Raw genomic sequence first — 21,415 nt, forward strand, 5'->3', positions numbered from 1 at the left:
TGGCTAAACGGTCGACTGATAGAAAGAGGGAAACTCGGCAATCTCACAACATCAGACAAATAATAACATTTTTTTTGTTCTTGATTATGCACAGCATTTTCATGTCACATTTAATTAGTTTACTATAGAAACAATTGTATCTCAAAATCATTTATAACCAAGAAAGAAAGTAATTAAGCTGCTGTGAAATATTTAAATGATATGTATACTGAACTAACAATAACATGAATTAAGAAGCAAATGGCGTTGTAATTATATACACATTTCAAAGCATGATTCAGATATAAAAAAATTTAAAGCAAAAAACTTGGAAGTTAGATTTAACATGATTTACATTGGTAATTTCTTCATTGCGTTGAAGTTATGTCAATGTTTTATTCGTGCACAAATATAAGTATTTAGCGTAAGTGCGATTTGTCTTGTCCTAACAAGATTCCATTAAGTGCGAAATTATAATTCGTTATGAACATTTCATTGAACACAAATATTTTTAAATATAAAATATTACATTTTACATAATACATTATACATTAAATTATTTAAATATACTTCATCAAGACTTATAAATCTGTAAAATGCGTACAAAGAGATTAACTTAAATAATTTTCTTCAATATTAACGATAATAAAAAATAAGTGCGAGTGTTAAAAATAATTAATAATTTTTTTAAAATAAAATTTAACTTAAGGAAAAAACTTCGAAGTGAAGGAATAAAATATTACGAGAACAATACATAATACATAATTTAAATTATATAAATCCTAAATTTTACAAAAAAATTAATTTTTTTTAGTGTTGTGCAAATCCTTCAATGAAATATTCAAGACAGAAATTAACGGAAAGATCTCGAGTAACATTGTGATGAATTTCTTGAAGCATGAGTACAGTAACAAGCAAATGTTGTGTGCTTAAGCCCTCACCATATCCATACAAATATGTTACTGTCGCCGAAAGTAAATAAATCATGTGTAATATTACGTTGTTAAACCTGAGTAAAGTTAAAATGTGGTAGATGTGTCGTCGTCGGGTTCAGACATTAAAAGCAAACTGAAATACATATACACCTAAGGTTACGGTGAGTTGTTTAAGAGTGGCCAGATCTCCAACACCAATAAGAAACCGTATTAATTTGCATGCAAATGTTGTGCCCTTTGCAAACTCATTGCAAACCAAGTATGTATCATAATATTATGAAACGTAAAATAACTCCCTGATTTAATGGTCTAAAATTAATAAATTGGTGCAAATAAACGGCAGAACATGTGAGCTGTACATGTGAGCAACTATATCTTCTTTCTTTTCTAAAGCTTAACCGTATTAGAAGTCGAGATAACTAGCTGAAATACATTTATTTTAATTATTTTAACTATTGAGCAAAGGTACTTAAACAATTTTGTTACTAATTGTAAAGAATACACAATTTCTATGCAACTAAATACTAAAGAAACGTTTTAATCAAATTTCAAAATTAAAATTTAATTTTGATAAAAATTATATAATTTAATTTGATAAATGAAAATTATATAATTCTATTTATGGTTAAAAATTATTATTAATAGTCTATTTCTGTCTAGAAATGATCGTTCCATTTCTTACTTTAAATTAAATACAGTATTAAAAATATGTTACTTTTGTGCTAGAAGCGTTAGTGCTAGTACGATAAGACAATTAATAACTACTTATACGTATATGTTAAAGAAAAGTTATTAAAGTAACAACTAGATATAAAAGAACACAAGAATCCAAGAAAAATCAAGTAAAATTTTAAAAGGTGAATTTAAAGATTTAAAAATTGTGAATAAAATGAAATATTAAATCAATATAATTATTCTTACTTTAGATAAGTTTATCTTTGATAAGAAATTATATAAGAACTTATTAAATTTTTAAAACCAAGAAATAGATTGTCGTTCTATTCTGATTTATAAATTCTTTTTTCGCATAAATATGTGCTTCATTAAAATATTTCATAAAACATCATTTTTATGAAATACAATATGGTATAGTAAAATTATCTCGACTTTTATATACATTTCAATGTATATAATCATTTATCATTTAGAGTCCACCATTTAGAATCGAAAGTCACGAGATAAAGAATAATAATTACCATAATACTATTAAATAATATTACAGATAAGAACTGAGTAAACTTACGTTATGATGGAACTAGTTGCCATTATGAAGTCGCCGTCGTGCGTATTCATATTCGATTTAAAAACTTTTGACTTTGTTTGTATCTTAAGGAACTTATCAGGACTAACGTGCAGTCGGTACTGTTCGCTCGTATTTTCTCCGACTTGAAGCGTCTCGCTCAAATGCTTCATGAGCGTATTGAGATCTTGAGGGTGGCACAAATCCTTAATTGTTGTACCTATCAGCTCCTGCAATAAAAAATGTGTCTGTCAATGTTTCTCAAAAACTAGTTTTGAAATATTTTGAAAGGCACATTTAAAAATTTTGAATATTGAAAAAAATAACTTTGTCAAAATTAATTATTATATATTGTTACATATAATATTAAAAAAAGATATTGTCTTCCGACAAATATGCAGCATAATGAGAATTGTAACTACGCAAAAAAATGACACTTGTTAAAACCGTTAGAAAATATCGCTCAATGATCTTCATCAATCTTCCGGTGACTGAAATAAATAATAACAGCATACGCGAACAAATGTAGTTAATTTCCCATGAAAAATTTAACAATTTTTCTAATTTTATAATTATTAAATTTTTCATTGGAAATTAACCACATTTGTTCGCCTATGCTGTTATTAATTTATAAAGAATTTTCGGTTTAAATAGATCTTCCAATTATTTCAACTTATTCGAATAAAAGGAAAAGACAGGATGCTTTCGTAAGATATTTATGGTAATTTAGAAATTGCAATATCATCTTATGTTTCTTCTCTTAGAAAATATAATAATTTACTTCAAATTGTAAAGATTCGCATCTCACTCAAGCAGTTCTTCGTATTATTTTGATCATTTTCTACAACGTTCAATTATTATTAAATTTACGTATCGGAATGGGCAAACGTTTTGATAATCACGATATGCGACATGGTCCGCTATGCACCCTTACCTTGTTTATGTACTTGGCGTACTTTGGGGACAACCAACTGATGTCGACCTGAGTTATCTTCCCGGTGGGATCCAATTTGATGGTAAATTGCTCAACGGGAGCAACGAGTTCGTTCGACGATAATTTACTCACTACGCATATCACGCAACTAGTAGCTGATTCGGAGGATATATCACCGCTGTCTATTGGCTCATTCTTCTTGGGCAGAGGAACAGTCTTGATATTCATAGTCTCGTACTTCGCTACTCGTTGTTGCTTCTCTTCCATAGTCACTTCCCTATCTTCGGGAGGGTCCACCAAGAAGCGGCAATTAAATCGACGTTTCCCGTGCTCAGGATGTGGCTCGCTGGTCCAGCCTGGAATGAGCGAACTCAAGTGTTTTTTTAAGTTTTTTCAAATAGTATTTAATAATCGCAAATGAAAAATTTAATAATTTTTCTAATTATAATATGAATTTCTAAAGGACTGACATTTTCGATTTAAGCAGATCTTGCATTATTTTAATTCATTCCAATTAATGCCAAATAAATTTCAAAAGAAGCCAAATTTAAATTTAAAATATATAATTAATAATCTATCTCAAATAAGACCTTTCTAAAAAAAGCGATGTCAAAATTCGTTACAGAATATGTATCTGACAATGAGATTCAAAGGAAATCTTACAAAATATATTTCATCGCAATTATAATTTAGAGAGGAATTTCGAAGAACGTAGAAGTGAAAGTTGATTCAAATTATTTACAAATTTGGATATATATGAAATAAAAAGATGAAAGAAATCTAATCTATCAAAAAAAATGTCACCCCCTCCCCCTCGGGTTTGCGAAAACTATCCCCGAATCAAACACGAGCAAGAAATTGAAAAATAAATCGCAGACCCCAAGGAAGAGGGTCATTCGTGAATTGAGCGAGTAAATTACTCGCGACCCATCGATTACTCGCGCCTATCTACAATCTACCCCGCGAGTATCGCCACACCTTGGAAAAAAAGAGTGCGCCGCGCGTGTGAAACAATTAAGATACATACCTAGAGACGACATGGGTAACAAGCTAGGCATGAAGGTGTTGTGATCTCCATGATGAATAAAGTTATAAATATCCTTTCCGAGTACATCGTCCTTCGTGTAGCTTGTGTACTTCGTTATGCTATCCGAAACGTACACCACGCGGCCCTCTGGACTTAAGGCTAACATAAAACAATCTACCGCCTGCGAAGAAGAGAGATACGGCATTGTAACGATCTCGAAGTGATGCGCTCCGTAGTTTTTGAAAGGAGCGGTTGCTTCACGCAACTCCTTCGCAGCTTTCAACAAAATTCTCCTCTATTTAAATTGATAAATTCTAATTCTGACTTTGTAATTAATTTTTAATTTAATTATTTAACTTAAGACAAAAGATGCAATTTGCTTTTGTGATGGTCAATCTCGCGTGTTAATTCGGAATAATACGAACATCAAATACGGCAAGGTTGAGTTGTTCGTGGGACAATATGCTAGGATTCGACGAAGACACTTCTCCCTGTTGCACGGCATTACTATTATTGGAGCTCTCTTGTTGCCTAATGTGCCGAATCTGTAAGGAGAAAAAAAGAAAACAATTATCTCAACACATATTCTATATAAGTATGTTCTGATCGTCATATCATTCAAATAATAATTACGTCAAATAGCAATATTAAAATAATATAGCGAGCAGAATTTAATATAAAATATTTAATTGCACAGATTTATATTTAATATTAAACAAAATTATTTACCAATTAAATTAATAATATTATAATGTGTATGCAAGTATAATGTAAATATACAAAATGCATCAGGAACCACGGAATTACATTCGTCGGTGCTGATTTCTTCAAATTTACTTTGTAATATCTTTTACCTCGTTTATAAAAAATTGTACAATAGAAGATAATGAGATATGTTATCAATTAATAATAACGTTGAAATTATTTGGGAAAATATGAGTAACATATGAGGTAACGTACGTAAATTCTTTGGATACTATCAATTTTTCGAGACGTATGTATATATCGTAAAAATATAATATCTCACGTAATTATTACAGTAATAAATAAATTGATATTCTTAATATTCGCTTCTCTCTCTCTCTCTCTCTCTCTCTCTCTCTCTCTCTCTCTCTCTCTCTCAAATTTCGATGTTTTTTTTATAAATTTGCATCAATTTATAAAATATAATTTACCTTAATAGCGTAGAACGCAAAGTAATTCTACAGAATTTTTATAATTTTAGCATCGAGGTGAGCTGTCATATGTGTCACCGAGTGAAACACGTGCGTCTTATGAAAACGCAGACTACCTGCGACTTTGAGACAAAACGGAGCATCAAAAGCAACCGAGAGCGAATTGTTGATACGCATCGTTCGCAAAGGATATAAAGTACAGCTGCATTTTGTCTTCGTGAGACGATCGCGCGAGAGATATCGGTGAAACAGGAGACGGTATATCGCGTCAGATATGAGAATATCGAATAATCCACCACTCGGCTGAATAGGAATTTATTGTCATGCATTTGTTTTTTTTTCTCTCTTTTTTTGCATGTAACACTTACGACGGTGCAGATTCGTCGCGCTGGTTACGGCACGAAGATTCTTAGCGGTTTCACGAAGTGATGCGCAAGCAGTTGCAGTTGGCACAAAAACACGCGATACATCAATAAAGAAGCAACAAAGGAAACGTCGAGTTACGCATAACAGCGCGACGTAATTATAAGGAGCAGCGAAAAATACGACTGACAAAGAATGCTGCAGAGATAAACAATTTAGACTGACAAATGCAATAAACAACAATATACATATATAAATTTATGTTTACAGTTCCAAAACCCGATCCGCCTCGATATCCTTTGGAGGATAAAGAATCCAGTTGCTTCATGCAATCCCCTTGTAGCTATATATTTCAAAAAAATGTTCCTCTATTTAAATTAATAAATTCTGATTTTGTAATTAATTTTTAATTTAATTATTTAACTTTTAATCTTGATTTTTCTCGAATTTGCTGCTGTGAATAAGGCTACCTAAAGAAAAAGAAGTATAAAACAAAATCGCAAATTATTTCTCAACTGAAAAATAACATGTGATTGCAAATACAAAAATTAAATTAAAACCAAAATTTATTAAACAAAGGAATAAAGTTTTTATAAAAGACTCGGAGAAGTAGAGATCAGATATGCTGCTGTATTTACGAAAGAATTTGGGAAATATTACTTAAGTACAAGAACCAAATCACAATTAAAACTCATTAAATAATGTAATGAAAACTTTTTATAAAATACTACGAAGATCGCTGTTAGATGCGAAGCGTTTATAGCATGTTACTTTTAAAACTAAACTCGTTATAAATAAACGCAGGTAATATAAAAAGTGAATCTTGTATTTTATTTATTTACTTCAGATCTCGTTCTTCTTTTATAACAAGTCCGAGAAAATAGAGCGCTCTCACTACCAAGGGGGAGGGGGGGATCTCATTTCAAATTGACCGGGAAATTTGTGACGTAACAAGAAATTCAGGACGCCTCTCTATCTCTCTTTCTCCTACATAAATTTTAGATATCGGGGTTTAAAAATGTTCGTGCAATTGCGCTGAAAAGGAGTGACTAGGATCTCAATTCGGGTCATCCATGTGTATTCCCGTTTTCGTCGAAGAGAAGAAACGCCGCCGCTTCTCGGTATTATGCCGGGCCGAAAATTTACTTTACTGAACGAAGGGCCGAGAGCTTGGCTGTATGTACGCCGGGAGGAACGATCGAAAGTACGCGTACGCGTGTGCGTGCGTGCGTGCGTGCGTGCGCCGCTTAGTTTTTGTGCTGTATGCACAGTCCATTAGCCGCGTCGCGCGCTCGCGCGCGTCTGTTATTCGTCATTGCGTCATACCGCTAACGAAACAACGACACCGCTTCGCAGGGAGGGACTTAGGAAGCCGGTCCGTGGCCCCGAAGAAAGTCGCCCGTCAAAATGTAACGCGCGGGCGAAAGCCGCGCGTTAACTCGAAAACTCGTCGAACGTCGCCGAGCTTCGAAGACGCGCTCTGTCATCCGGTATACATTATGTACACGCGGCACAGTGGACGATATTTTTGTTTCGATCGAGAATTTCGCGGCGAATAAGAAAATCTTTTGCCTGCACGAGGCGCTACGAGTCGAGCGAAAGTGAAATCAATCGCTAAATCGAGATCCTTATCGTGCGGTGAATTTATAAAGATGTATTATTTTCTCTTTCCTTATTTTTTTTTTTTTTTTTTTCCTTTAAAAGTGTACTGCTTCGCGAACGGCGAGGGGAAAAAAAGTCGAGCTCTAATGTATGCCGGTTACGCAGCATCAAATTGTCGTTTATGAGTGATGTAATTACATCACGCAATGCAATCGCCGTGAGTTGAAGAGTCGAGACACTTTCTCCTCCGTCAAAGAGATCGCGTTCCGCGCGGGGAAAAGAATGGGAGACCGATTTCCAAGCGCGTTTTAAGGATTTTATCACTCCCGCGTTTGCCGCCCATCAGCCGCGCGCAGCTTCATTATCATTCCCGGCGCGCAATTTGAAGAAACGGCATAAAAGCGCAAGTAGAGCGCACCAGACTGTGTACCGGGTGTCGCGAAAAGAAGCCGGACATGCCCGATCCTTTAAATTTTCGAGAGAGAACTGGAGTTGAAAATTCGGAATTGTAAAGTGGGACAATATCGACTTTCGTCTCCTGCATTTATCTAACTCAAATGTAGGACACAAATACGAATCCTTGCACGTAGGGAAGTAATGCAATCAACGTGAAGCGATAGTTTTCCCGTGTCGACATCGTCCGACCTGGAAAAAAAAGTCGATCCGACCCAATTCATAATTCACAAAAGGAGCGCTTCGGATTTGGGGGGTGGGGGGGGGGGGGAAGGGTGCGCGATGTCGCGAATTACTATTTCAGACGATCCCAATACGGCGTCGACGTATCCATCCGTCCGACACTCGCGCGGACGGGAATTTCTGCGTTACCGGCCGGAATTCACGGTCGCCCCGCGCGGCGCGGGGCCCTCTCCCTCGCACTCGCGTGCGCGCGCGCGCGCGCGAGCGCGGAAAAGGCGCGTCCTTGAGCTCGTATCTCGCGGCGCCGATAGATCGCGCGGCCCGTAATCGGCGCGGCGCGATCTGCGAGAGTGTTGCGGCGCGCGGCACACACGCGCTCGCTCGTTGCGCGCGCCCGCCGTGGCCTCGAAAAGTCGGTGACTCCGGGCCGCCGTCGTCGTCGTCGTCGTCGTCGGCTGGTCGGCGGCGCGCGGCCGAGTCCGACAAACGGGCGCGCGTGTGTATTGTACGTGCGCCTGTATATATGCGACGTTGCCGCTAGTCCGCGCGCGCGTTCCCCGCTGGAAGCGGCGGACGTGTGTGTACGAGTGGGCCACGCATACATGAACGCACGTGGCTGAGGCTCATACATGCACGTACCGTGCATGCATTTCTCTCGTCGCGTCCCGTCGCGTCACACATGTCGCGCCCGCGATAAATTCTTCTTCGGCTTTTCTCGCCGCACGCGCGCGCGCGCGTTTCCACGACCGACCGGGTTCGCGAGAAAGGGATACGAGATAACAACAGTAGCTGCAAAAGAGAGGGAGGGGGAGGGGGGGGAGAGAGGCAAACGAGAAAATGACAATTATGCCGACACGAGAGAGAAAAGAGGTAAAATCGAAAAGGGAACTGATTAAAATATAACGTTGATGCTCTTGAGAGTCTCGGCGCTTCGCCCGGGGGGCGCAAGATATATCGAACCGTTCCTGGGCGATTCCTCCACTTCGCGACGACAGCACGCCGTCGCGAAACGGACGGACGGACGCGGACGAGCGGAATCTCCGGGGAACCCGACAAACAAACCGACGCGATATTCAGGGAGGGAGACGCCGAGATAAAGCAGGTCGAGAGAGGTGCGACATTTATGTATCTCCTCCCGCTAGAAATTTTTCAATCGACTCTACCTCGATCGCATCGCCGCGGCCGTTGCGCATAACACCATCGCGCAGATGACGTCACAGGACGAACTCTCGCTCACATTTTCTCTCTCTCTCTCTTTCTCTTTTCCTTTCTCTTATTCTTCTTCTTTCTTTCTCTTTCTCTCCCTGTTTTGCTCAGGTTCAGGTAGACCGAGTTATAGCGGCGCCGTTTGAAAGAAGGTTTCCTATTGGCCTCGGTGACGTCACTTCAAGGTCACAAACTCTCGCGGATCAGACGAGAACAACGAGAAACTTAATTGTCATCTTTTCCGCATGACTTTTCGATTCACGCGGCTCAATATTCACAGATCGCTGCATTGTGACAAAGTGTCTTTATCTTTCTTTTTTCATCTCTTCTCTATTCGATCAATAATAATAATAATAATAATAATAGAGAGAGAGAGAGAGAGAGAGAGAGAGAGAGAGAGAGAGAATACAGTACTATAATCGATTGGTATAAAGAAAACACTCAGTTTTTAAAAAAATATATAGTTCTATATTAGAAATTGTATTTTTTTTTTTTTAACATAATGTGGTTTCTATATATCGCAAATTGCATATTTTTTCTTAAAGCAACTGAGCATTTTCTTTATATTCGATTCATCTCATTATTTTGAACATAAAAATATTAAGATACAATTATCAATACGTTTTTACGAAATTTTTGCGAAATATTTCACATTTTATCGAAATATGACATGATAAGTATATATCTCTGAAACTGTTGAATTTCCAATATAGATTTACCTCAATACTTTTATATGAGAAATAATTAAAGAAATCACACTATCCAAAAAAATTACATTATTCCATACAAAAAAAATGGCGATACCCTTTATATGATCTAGAAAATTGATTTTTTCGAAAATATTTTTATCATTATTTGTCCCCTTTCAAACTGTACAACTGACCGCGCAATAATTAAAAAAAAAATTAATTAACAGTTAATATTATATATATTTAGATGTTTCGACACAAACGTTTTGGTCATCTTCAGTATTATATAAGTAGAGTCGGAGTGGTGATCGTTCAATTATATTCATATCGCATTATTCAGTGAAATAGCACCGTAATAAAAAGGTTGGACGAGGTCTGCAGATAACGTGCCTCCTTAATTCAATAAATTAAGATATTATTCCAGCTGCTAGTTAGATTTAAAAAAACGAAAGTACCAAAAACTCATCCAAGAATTGCAATAGTCATAATGAATACATGTTCTTTATAAAGTCTGATCACAATGTAAAATCCATAGACTTATAAGATATACTGCGCGCTCCCATTAAAAATTGTCGGGAGAACACCAGGAGGGAGAGGGCAATAAGAGCTCTTTCGCCCTTTCCTTGTTCAATTGTGCAGTTGATGGGGAGAAGGAAAGAGGGTAAGAAGCAGGAAAGGAACAAGGAAAGGGCGAAACTCCAATTGCCCACTCTCTCCTGGTGTTCTCCCGACAATTTCAATGGGGTCATCAGTCTATCTTTTAAGTCTATAATAAAATCGCAAAATTAATTATATAAAAGAATTAGTGATCCATAAATATTCCAGAGTTAAACTTTAAACGTTGGGACAACTTCGTAGGTCCCGTCAAACCAGAAAGTCATCGAAAGTAGTCTATATGTTTATGTATCATTAATAATCGAGCAATATAAGCATGATCTAAAAATTCTATGTTTGTCATTTAATGTCTGTTCTGCCTGTTTTTTGTTTTTAAATATATAGCATTTCGCTGATTGGTTATTTATTATAATTTCTCTCCACATCCAGAATTTTAATATTGTGCCAGAGTTTATGATCACATTGTACCTATGTTCCGTTATCATTGATTATCTGTATTTCTGTTTGTGTCATTACGGTCTTCCAATCTTCAACTTTCTGCTTGTTTCTCTTACATAGGTTGCACCACAATTCATGAAGATGACCATTTCATTCTGTATACTACAATGTTTTTGTAAAATCTCTCGATAGAGGAAATCTTTATGTACCCTGATCATTCCAATAAATTTATTGATACTGTAATACTATTCTTGCGTTAATATCTTTGGAAATATTTTTAAATCTCTCAGAAATATTGAACACATACGTCGGCTTTGTTTGAAATTATTGTTAGATAAATAAACAATAATTAAAAGGAATATTAGACTTAAATCAAATAAATTAAAGGAATTAAATTGCAAATTTAAGTCAACGCAAGATATACAATAAAAATATATATTATCACAATGATAACTAGCAGACGTTTCGATCCTTAATTTTGGGGCATCTTCAGTACAGAAAAAGTTTTATAAATATAAGTATAAAAAATAAATAACGATGTAGTGGTAAAAAAATGTCGTAAAAAAACTAATAGAATAAGGTAGCGCGTAGTCAGTAGCGGTCATCCTGTTTTGTCTGTCCAGTAATAAAAATGAATCTCTCATTAGGCATTTAGTGCCGGTTAAAATTTTTCTTCGTAGTGAGAAAAATTTTAACCGGCACTAAAATGCCTAATCTTATAAGAGATTCATTTTTATCATTAGATAAACTAAACAGGATAACTGCTACTGACTACATTACTTTACTTTACACTATTAATTTTAAGATATTTTTTTATACGACATATCGTTATTTATTTTTTATAATTATATTTACTAAATTTTTGTTTGTATTAAAAATGTAATCCCAAAATTAAGGGTACGAAGAAAAAGTTTTCCCAGTACCTTGTGTAAGGTTAAATTGACAATTTAATTCCTTCAAATAAATAAAGTTTCTAAATAAAATCGCAAGACTTATATCTAATCTGCTATTTTGAAACTTTAGAGAAAAATTAACAAATAAATTTACCTCCATTTTTTGATTATAAATAGTAACGTTTTTATAACACATTATGTATACGACCAGTAATAACCTATTCCAGTTTTAGATGCTACCACGTATTTCCACTTATTTCCCTTCCAATAGGCAATATGCCTTTGTTATTTCTATGTTTTTATTCCTGGCTTCCGGCTTCGCCGCTATGATGTAGATTTTCGGTAATTTTTTCTATTTTGCCACTGTTTTAAATATTACTGATTCGTCTATATATTTCTCCACGAAACTCCAGTCCATTTTACGTAAACACGTGGCGCATAACGTAAGCAGAAAAACGTGCGCGAGCAGTAAGACGTAAAGTAGTAAAGCTCAACAATTATAAAACAGATATACAAATACTAAAAAAATATAGAAAATTAGAGAGCAAAATTGGAAGAATGGAGGATATGAAATTTTTTACACCTAAAACTCCCATGGTAGAATTCCACACCCAAAATTTGGGATATTTAAACAAAATATTTTTATTAAACTTACCCGGAAATTATTGTGTATAACTTTACTTATTTGTGTATCTGTTTATATTATATATTAACTAGCAATATTATCTGGCCCTTGACCCTGTAGCTCTTCTTTTATTTTGTTCAAAATATTTTTATTTTTGACAACTTTTAAAAATTTTGAATGATTTAACAAAAAATAATATTTGACAGAGGAAATATATGAAAAGAAATTAAATATAGAATATATATATATATATATATATATATATATATATATATTTCAAGGATACAACAAAAAAATTTAAAATATTTGTTATTCGAAAAACCTGCCTCCCTCTTAAATGAGATACTTCACATCTAGAAAAGTCTCCGTCTCCGTCCCTGACAGAAAACGTAAGACGATTACGTTCTACCAATCACATTTTAGAAAACTGATTCATGGAAACTAGTTTCGATTTGTAAAATCGAGAGTGACTCAGGTCTAGAGTATCTATACTCTCGGTAGTTTGCCGTTGTCCTTTGAAAGGTGGTAATCTATTAAAAATCTGATATTGTTCTGAGCATATTTGAATCTTTAGTACAGAAAACAGACGCATTGCTCTTATGCCATGATCATCACGATTTCAGAATATAAAATCAAGATTTTGAATATATAAAAATTTATATACTAAAAAATATATATATATATATATCTCACAAATAAAAAGAAATTATTGTTGGAAATCGCTGCAAGTTTAGAAGTTATTGTTTAATAATTATATTTTATGTAGAATATTTAATGTTTATTTTTTTTAGACAATGAATAGTGAAGAAAATTTAACATATACAGCATTTATCCTTATGAGCATATTAATTCTGAGTAGATCCTTTCATTCGATAATATAATATTAACCAATAGCAGCCAATGTTAATATTAAAATATTGACAATATACTTGATATAAGACATCTTGATCAAGAAGATTTTTTTTCACCATTTATCTTACACAACTACTTAAAAACGATTAACGATGTAAGACAGTGAATAATAAGATATTGTCTACGATCTTTCGTTCACAAGGAACAAAAAAATGGCAGTATTATACATACCAGAAACTTGAAGGAATGAGTATTTTATTGATGTTGAATGTATCAGACTAGTCAGTATTTATCGAGCAATAGCAAGCATATAAACAAGATGTTATTACGGATTATCTTTTTAATTGCTAGTGCAGTCCGATGGCAAATTGATTACATTAATAAGGGTTTAAATAGAAATCAGAATCTGCATTGAGTAAAAAATTAACAATTACTCTTTATTTGTAATCGACAGTAGAATTTATCACAAAGTACAATTAAAATAATGTATGTGTACAAGGTGTTCTAGAAAAGTCATATGTCCTTTCACTGACAGATTCAGGGGAGCATTCTAACAATAAGATGAAAACTCTTATGCAAAAATTTGAAGTTATAATATTTTTCAAATTATAAACGATTTAAGTTAACCAATTACTAACGTCTGCAATTCGCCAGACACGGTACATTCGATTCTTTTTTCAAATATCAATACTAATATAACTAACTTCGTGATTAGCTAACCTAATGACTAATTAATTATTGATTAATTATTTATGTATGTATATCAATTTGTACTATTGTATCTATTTCCTTTTAACCTTTTCCCTATCTCATTAATTTTCGCAATCTACTTTCATACATTTTACACATAATGAAAATAATCAATAATCTGTTATAATGTTTACACAATTATACATTTATTATACAAAGCCTTTACTACTTTTTATAAGAAATATATGATAATTCAATCATCAATTAATTTTGATGACATACATATTATTTGTTAAAAGAATATAAACTGTAAAAAAAATTAGATATAAAAATTATAAATTTAAAGATATAAATTTTCTGAAACAAAATTACTGTACTAGTGACAATGATTGGTCAATTTTCAGATATAAGAGAATTGGAAATGTAAACCTGTAACCTCAAGGGGATCAATAAACTACTACTATTACTATTAATGTACTAGTGGTTTTTCCAGAAAAGAGACATAATCGCTTGTTTTATTTTTGTCTTTTCAAGTTCGGGTATTTTTTTTAATTCCGAAGCTACCATCAGACCAAAAATTGTATCATCGGGTGTTAATTGATCAAAAATTGAAGCAATTTGTTGAGACAGTTGATTAGTCATATGCTTCTCACTGTCATTTAAAGATAAAAACTCAAACATATTATTTAATAATGTATTAATACCATGAACTGTTTCTTTCATTTTGATTAAACGAGCAGATTTTTCATCAGTTGGTAATGCTCGTAGTATAGGAGACTGTGTAGAATCTCTTAAGCATACTGATTCTCTCGATGTAGAATCACTTGGTACTGAATTTCTGGATGCTGAATCTCTTGATGTTAAATCTTTTGAATTTGTTACTATTATTTCATTCATGTCAGAAAAATTGCGTGAAGAACACAAATGTGATGATGTGTGCAATTCTATTACATTTTCAGTTTGTTGTATATTATTATCCTGAATATTTGCAATTTGATGTGTATTACTTTCCTGAACATTTTCAGTTTGATGTGTAGTAGTTTCCTCAATATTTTCAGTTTGATGTATTATATTACTTTCCTCGATATTTTCAGTGTAATGTGTACAATTTTCTTGAATATTTTCAGTTTGTTGTGTATCACTTTCCTGTATCCATATTTAAATGATTAGAAATTAAATTTGGAACAAATGTTTTATATGATTGTATATCACAAAAAATTAGAAAGTATTATCAAGAGAGAGACATGAAAAATCCTCATTATTCATAAAATTAGTGTTTACCTTTGAATACTCGAATGAAACTGAGGAGAACAAATTCAGAAAAGAGTTAGTTGAACTAATACTTGCTTGATTCGATGAAGAAGCATTACTGGTAACTATGTTAAAATTAGAAGAACAAGTATTTGACGTATCAATTAATTGTCTTTTTACACGTGGATTAGAATTTAAATGATATGACCTACAGAATGATAATATTAATATTTAATATTATATATTTTATTATATATTATTATACTCATATTTTATATTAATCAAACTGACTTTCTTCGTTTAATATGATTTTCTAAAAACAACAGATTGTTATATAATGGGAATCCAGATCTGTGAGAGGCTTCACTACCACTTTGTGTTTCTGCCTCGCGTAGACGTTTCTCTTTTGTAAACCGATCACGTAACCGTACCCATCTATTTTGACAAGCTGTAACTACAATAAATACACACATATATACAATATACACATTATGTATAAACACATTAATATTGTTGTTCATATAAACAATTTCCAAACTTAGATCTTACCTGTCTGGCTCATTATTTCAGAAATTCCATGCCACGAATTTTCCTTTAATTGTGCGTCTTTAAATTCTTTTAAAGATTGGTCATATAAATGCGGTTGATTTTTTATTAACTCTATGAGAATTTCATCGGCGTTGTAAATCGGCCCTGTTTTATAACACTTTCCACTTTCCACTTGATGTTCATGTACTTGATCATTTTCATTTTCATTTTCATACATCTCAGTGTCATTACAATTATCATCATATGTCTCATTGCCATTAAAATTACCATTATATATCTCATTGTTGTTATCACTGTATAGCAAATCCATTTTATATCTTCATTTAATAGTCTATTTTTATCTAATCTTAGTAAGAGACTCACTCACGTGGTTGACAAAAAAGTACGAAAGAAGTATGAACTGTAAATAATGGGCCTTCTACCCGTTCTACAATACATCGTATAAGTCCCGAAACACGATAGGTGCAGTAAGCCTTAAGCCATATGAAATGGACCAATCGCAGTTGAATGTGAAGAAAATAATCGATTACGATTGGTCAATTTCTTATGGCTTAAAGCTTACTACATCTACTGTGTTTCGGGTCCATCTACAATGAAAGTAGTAAAGTCGTAAGCCGTATGAACTGATCAATCGGAAGTCGATTCTCCATATTTGACTGTGATTGGTCAATTTCTTGCAGCTTACGATTTATTACACGATATTCCTATTGTAAATTATCAAATAAAATATAAGTTGTAGTTTGGAAATTTTTTATATAAACAGGGTAATATTAATGTGTTTATATATGATGTGTGTGTATTTATTGTAGCTTATCGAGATAGCTAGATACGTTTACATGATCGGTTTACAAAAGAGAAACGACTACGCGAGGCAGAAACACGAAGTGGCAATGGAGCCTTTCACAGATCTGGATCAGTTCTTAAAGCCCATCGCACATGAAATACCCAATACAACATAAAAACATCGCATAAGACCGCTGGACCAATGAACATCCGACGTAAAATCGCTGTCTTGATTTACATAAGATTTTCATTGATTCAACAGCCTTATGCTTATGCTCTATATATACTCTATGCATTTATCTACAATAAATATACTAAGCTGTGTAAGCCATAAGAAATTGACCAATCATTATTCTCCTCACATTTAATTGTGATTGATCAATTTCTTGCAACTTACAGCTTGCTACACCTGTTGCAGATAAATCTTTAGGCCCATTTTACAATACGTATGTCGAGCCGTAACAATTGACCAATGTCAATCGAGTATTCTCCTCGAGTATTCGACTCTGATTGGTCAATTCTTATGACTTACACCGTATCTTTCTCCTACAGGGACAAAAATCCTGTAGGACAAAAGAGAGTGTCTTTACTGCTGAGTCACCATAGAACAAAAATTCTAAGACTCAAAACCCAAGACCTAAAACCCATTCAGAATATACCTGCTAAATACGACTATATAAGCTATATTACCAACGAGTCAACGGCTCAGTCTTAGCAGCCGTTATGCAACTGCCGCTTCGTCTGTTTAGGCAATAAATGAACGCGAGAGCACGGTTTAACAAAGGGGCTTGGGACCTGTAATTATTGTTAGCGAATTAATCGCGTATCGGCTTAGAAAGAAATACACCCGTGATTGCGTCTTCGACCTTTCGAGCGAAATAAACGGCGCGATTATTAGAGATAATAACAGGCTGGAAATCAAACCAAATTTCCGCCAAGATAAAATTGGACCCGAAAAACGGCCCGACGTTATGCAAACGTGAATTAACTCTCGTCAAGGGAGCGCTTGACTCGAGTGAATTAGATTTGAAATGCAAAATTCCATCCCATAGATCCAGCTACGCGAGTATCACTTTTTAAAATTCCTTTTTCTTAATTCCATTTGCTTTAACACCCGATTAACTCGCTCGATTAATTCAGTCAGATTAATAATCCCGAATGGAAAAAGCACGATACATGTGTGTGTATATTGTATATTATGGAATATACATAATTAGATTTATAATAGATATTAATTTTCACCGCACATTATGCAAATAGTTCTGTTGACATTATTCGCAGATAATTCGATGTCTTAGTTATTTCAAACAATAATACGAGATTTTAGGACACAACTCAATAAATTCCATCAAATCTGTGGATAAAAAATATACACGCGCGCGTATATATAGGGTGTTTCATCTTTTCTTAATGGATGTGTATAGTAGTTAGAAGTTTAGAACAAAATTTTCATTATCAAAATCTATCCAAAATATGATAGCCTATTATGATGACATTTCGATTTTTCGGAAATAGAGTAGACTGAAATTTTAAATAGGTCGAGTAAGTAAGTATCGTGAATAAGTCTTTTAAAAAACAAACAACTTCTACTTAAACTTTTTTTTATATTATTCACGATTTACGAAAAAAAAATAGAGAATGTAATAAATTATGAGTTATCCATTTACATAAAAATTAAAAGTTATCAGAAGTTAAAATTAAAATTTTTAAGATCAAATTTTCTATGTAATAAAATCGGATGATATTTGATTTAAGGCGACTAAATGATTAGCCATTCGTGTCCATTCCGATTCTAACGTTGCTAGGAAAACATATTTCTAGGCGTAGCATCCTTATTATTGTGCATCTTTTTTACCTACGGATATAAAGAATCTGTAAGGGATCTATAAGGGACAAATTTCGGAACAGTTCAATATTACGAATAGCATCGATATTTTGATGAATATCAATGTGAGATCCGACTGCGTAGATTTTTTTCATGGATACAAAAGACTATTCCGTCCAAACGTTAATTTTTTCGAATGAAAAACATTTTAATGATTTCCGAAATCGCAACTGGGCAACATTTGAAGCAATTATTTTTATATTCGTTGTCGATTCGATCGACGATTTGTGGTATTTGTAAAATATCTCTTATTCTCTAAATTTCTTGGAATAAAATTCTAATAAAAAAATAGAGTGATTATTAAATCACTCAAGCTTAAGACGACTGTGTCGTGGAGTAAACATTTTTACTCGTAATTAAAGAAAATCTAATATGCTCTACATCACTGTGCACGTGCCAAGTAAGAAGTTCGGTAAGCGAGTAGTCGTTAATGATCGTTGTGTTAACATTGATATTTATTGAATCGACATTACATAAAAAAGACCGACCAACGCTTCATCCAGAAGTACCACGCTAACAAAAATCTACATATACTGAGTTTAATTTTTTTTATTAGAGTTAGTTTCCTCCAGTTAGAATCGTTTCGATGGTTGCGTTCCGATATTCACTGCCAGTACCGAAAATCTATAATATACGTTACGTGCACTACAGATTTTCAGCACTGGCAGTGAATGTTGGAACGCAGCCTATGTCTTCTATCCTGCCATAGATACCTATCTCTAGCACAAATATGGAGTAAGTATTATTTTAGGTTAAGACGCTAGGTTTACTCCAAACAAATAAAACATTTACTATGATTGGAGTTAAAAATTTACACTTATAAAAAATAAAATATTAGTGCATTCCAAATAGCAGTATTTTCACTCTTGATTGGAATAAATTTTTATACATTTTAAGTGACAGGTACTCTCAAAAATTTAATAAGTACAACATATTTATTATAATCAAAAAAGTTCATAATTATGTTTTTCCTTTTTTTTCTTTTAGTAGTATCATATACTTTCATTTTCTGGTTATTTTTAATTTTTCAATTTCTTGCATATTGATAATACGAATATTTCTTGAATTGATATTTAGGTATCTTGGCTGACGATACTGCAGAGCTATATTGTGTTTTCTCGGATGCTGGTTTACTATTGTCTTCCGAGAAGAACATATTTCTGGATTCAGTTTTCGGCACATTTCTCTGCACGACAATCATAATATATCTAATCAGATATAAAATGTATAGAGAAGAATTGCCAAAAAATCATGTTACGATATTTTATACTTCTCATTTGGTATTTCGGACGGTTAAGGGGCAGATCGAGTTACCCATAAGAAAAAAAATGCAAGCGACGGAAGAAAGAGACTACCTGAAATCCATGGGGTTGACCGAATTTACCGAGTTTCTTCAAGATTTTTCGTATATTATTACTCAAACACCTCGGTTGTCCCAAAAGATCTCGAGAACGAGACATCGAAATATCTGCGAACAATGTCAACAGAGCCATCTGCACAATATACAGTGCACAATATGGTGAAACTGCAATAATACATGCAAGTGCGTATTTGGTTTCTCAAACTCTTTGGTGGATTAATTCAAAGTTAATTTTTCCCTCAAGAAACCTGTCGAAACAGAAATGGCTTCTGAATTGGTGATAAACAGTTGCCCAGAAGTAACCTTCAGAAAATGAAAACTACTAGCGCTCTTATTTACTCTTCATTTGACTTCAATGAGACTTCACTTCGACAAAGTTTAATTTTGAAGTTTGATTAACAAGATACTAAATGGCATGAATTAAAAGATAATGAGAACAACATTCCATTAATTTGCTACGTGTAAAAGAAGATAGCACATAAATTAGCTCGATTTGAATCTCGTATTATTTGAACAAATGACAAAATAAGATCACGTGATAAACGCGTAATATTTATTTGATCTCGTAATACAAGGGAATTATTTTGAGAATTTAGAAAAATTTTGTGAATATGACGAACGTCTTGTGAATACAGTAACAGTAAAACTTCATTGGTTTTGGTTTCTCTTATAAAAAAAAATCACATTCAAAACGCAATTATCGAGTTATATTCCATTAAAAATTAAGCGATAAAATAACAGGAATGTGTACTAAAATTGTCGGCGTTTCCTCAGAAAACGTTTTTAATTTCTAAGCTATTTAACACTGAGAGATTGCGACATACTTTTGAAATAAACATTCATCTAAAATATATCGACATACAATGTCTTCAAAACTGGCAGTCATAATTTTTATAAAATAAAAAGCATAAATATAAAAGTTTAAAATCAATTTAATGTTATAAATTATTCTACATATACATATATTTAGAATGAAAAAAAGTAAAAGATCAAGATTTCGGAGGAAATCGTAAAACGTAAAGATGCAATAACTATGGATTTGGCTATAAAAACGTGGAGATTCACCATACTAAATATTTCGTAACGCAAAGAAAGGATCGGCTAGCAGAGTGTTGAAGTAGCGGAGCTCATTAAAAACGAGTTTTTTTAATGTTACGCGAAATTCTCATTAAGCTAACGACGATGTAATATCGCTTTCAAAAATACCGTCGTTCTTTCTTTCGTTTATATCGATATGGGAATATGTGTCATCCATAAAACAGGACGACCTTTATAAAAGAGCCGCTCGCTCTATACAAATCTCTCAATAATCCAAAGTGCTTTCCCAAATATTTTATCGTGCTTGCATGGATACATCCTCGTGATCCGAAAACAACGCCGATCAACATTTAATATTCGCCGATCGATTTTCCGATGAAAAACGATGACAGAAGATAAGATTCTCTGCGATCGTCTTCTATGAGTTATTTAACGTCGTCTATCTACCTGAATTATACAAAATGACCTCGTGCCTTTTCGACGGACGAGAAGATAAAACGCGTACGCGTAGGACAAATTACGAAAAACAATGGAAATATTGTTAATAAAAAAAAATTTTATTACAGATCTGCACGTAAGAGAAACTTCACGAAGTGTCCTTTGACGATCATAAAATCGCAATTTTGTTTTAACATCGAGCAGTTATTTTT

General features: G+C 33.5%; 2 protein-coding genes across 13 annotated transcripts in view; both read right to left on the reverse strand.

Annotated features, from left to right (window-relative positions):
• LOC105453289 (nuclear receptor coactivator 2) overlaps positions 1–21,415 on the reverse strand; it is a 131,824-nt gene that overhangs the window by 23,320 nt on the left and 87,089 nt on the right. For all 12 annotated transcript variants that reach the window (XM_011695102.1, XM_011695108.1, XM_011695107.1 and 9 more), the window contains exons 4-7: positions 4,541–4,660; positions 4,116–4,296; positions 3,089–3,444; positions 2,158–2,384 (exon numbers count right to left, since the gene is read on the reverse strand). In XM_011695102.1, the coding sequence (XP_011693404.1) occupies positions 2,158–2,384; positions 3,089–3,444; positions 4,116–4,296; positions 4,541–4,660 (884 nt within the window). The remainder of the gene's footprint in view (positions 1–2,157; positions 2,385–3,088; positions 3,445–4,115; positions 4,297–4,540; positions 4,661–21,415) is intronic.
• LOC105453288 lies at positions 14,241–16,205 on the reverse strand. Its single transcript, XM_011695095.1, has 4 exons — positions 15,700–16,205; positions 15,442–15,604; positions 15,181–15,358; positions 14,241–15,045 (listed from the first exon to the last, which is right to left on the reverse strand). The coding sequence occupies exons 1-4, from the start codon at positions 16,007–16,009 to the stop codon at positions 14,377–14,379; spliced, it is 1,320 nt and encodes a 439-aa protein (XP_011693397.1). The 5' UTR covers positions 16,010–16,205; the 3' UTR covers positions 14,241–14,376.

This window comes from Wasmannia auropunctata, unplaced genomic scaffold, assembly GCF_000956235.1.
Source record: "Wasmannia auropunctata unplaced genomic scaffold, wasmannia.A_1.0 LD336000.1, whole genome shotgun sequence".
Taxonomy (NCBI): Eukaryota; Metazoa; Arthropoda; class Insecta; order Hymenoptera; family Formicidae; genus Wasmannia; species Wasmannia auropunctata.

Bases quoted from the DNA above. Each gene is read 5' to 3' on its own strand.
- LOC105453288 (XM_011695095.1), bottom strand. From the start codon at position 16,009: ATGGATTTGCTATACAGTGATAACAACAATGAGATATATAATGGTAAT. The intron at 15,359-15,441 runs GTCAGTTTGATT...ATCATTCTGTAG, and splicing joins AATCATATTAAACGAAGAAA to GTCATATCATTTAAATTCTA. The intron at 15,046-15,180 runs GTAAACACTAAT...ATATGGATACAG, and splicing joins TTTCATTCGAGTATTCAAAG to GAAAGTGATACACAACAAAC.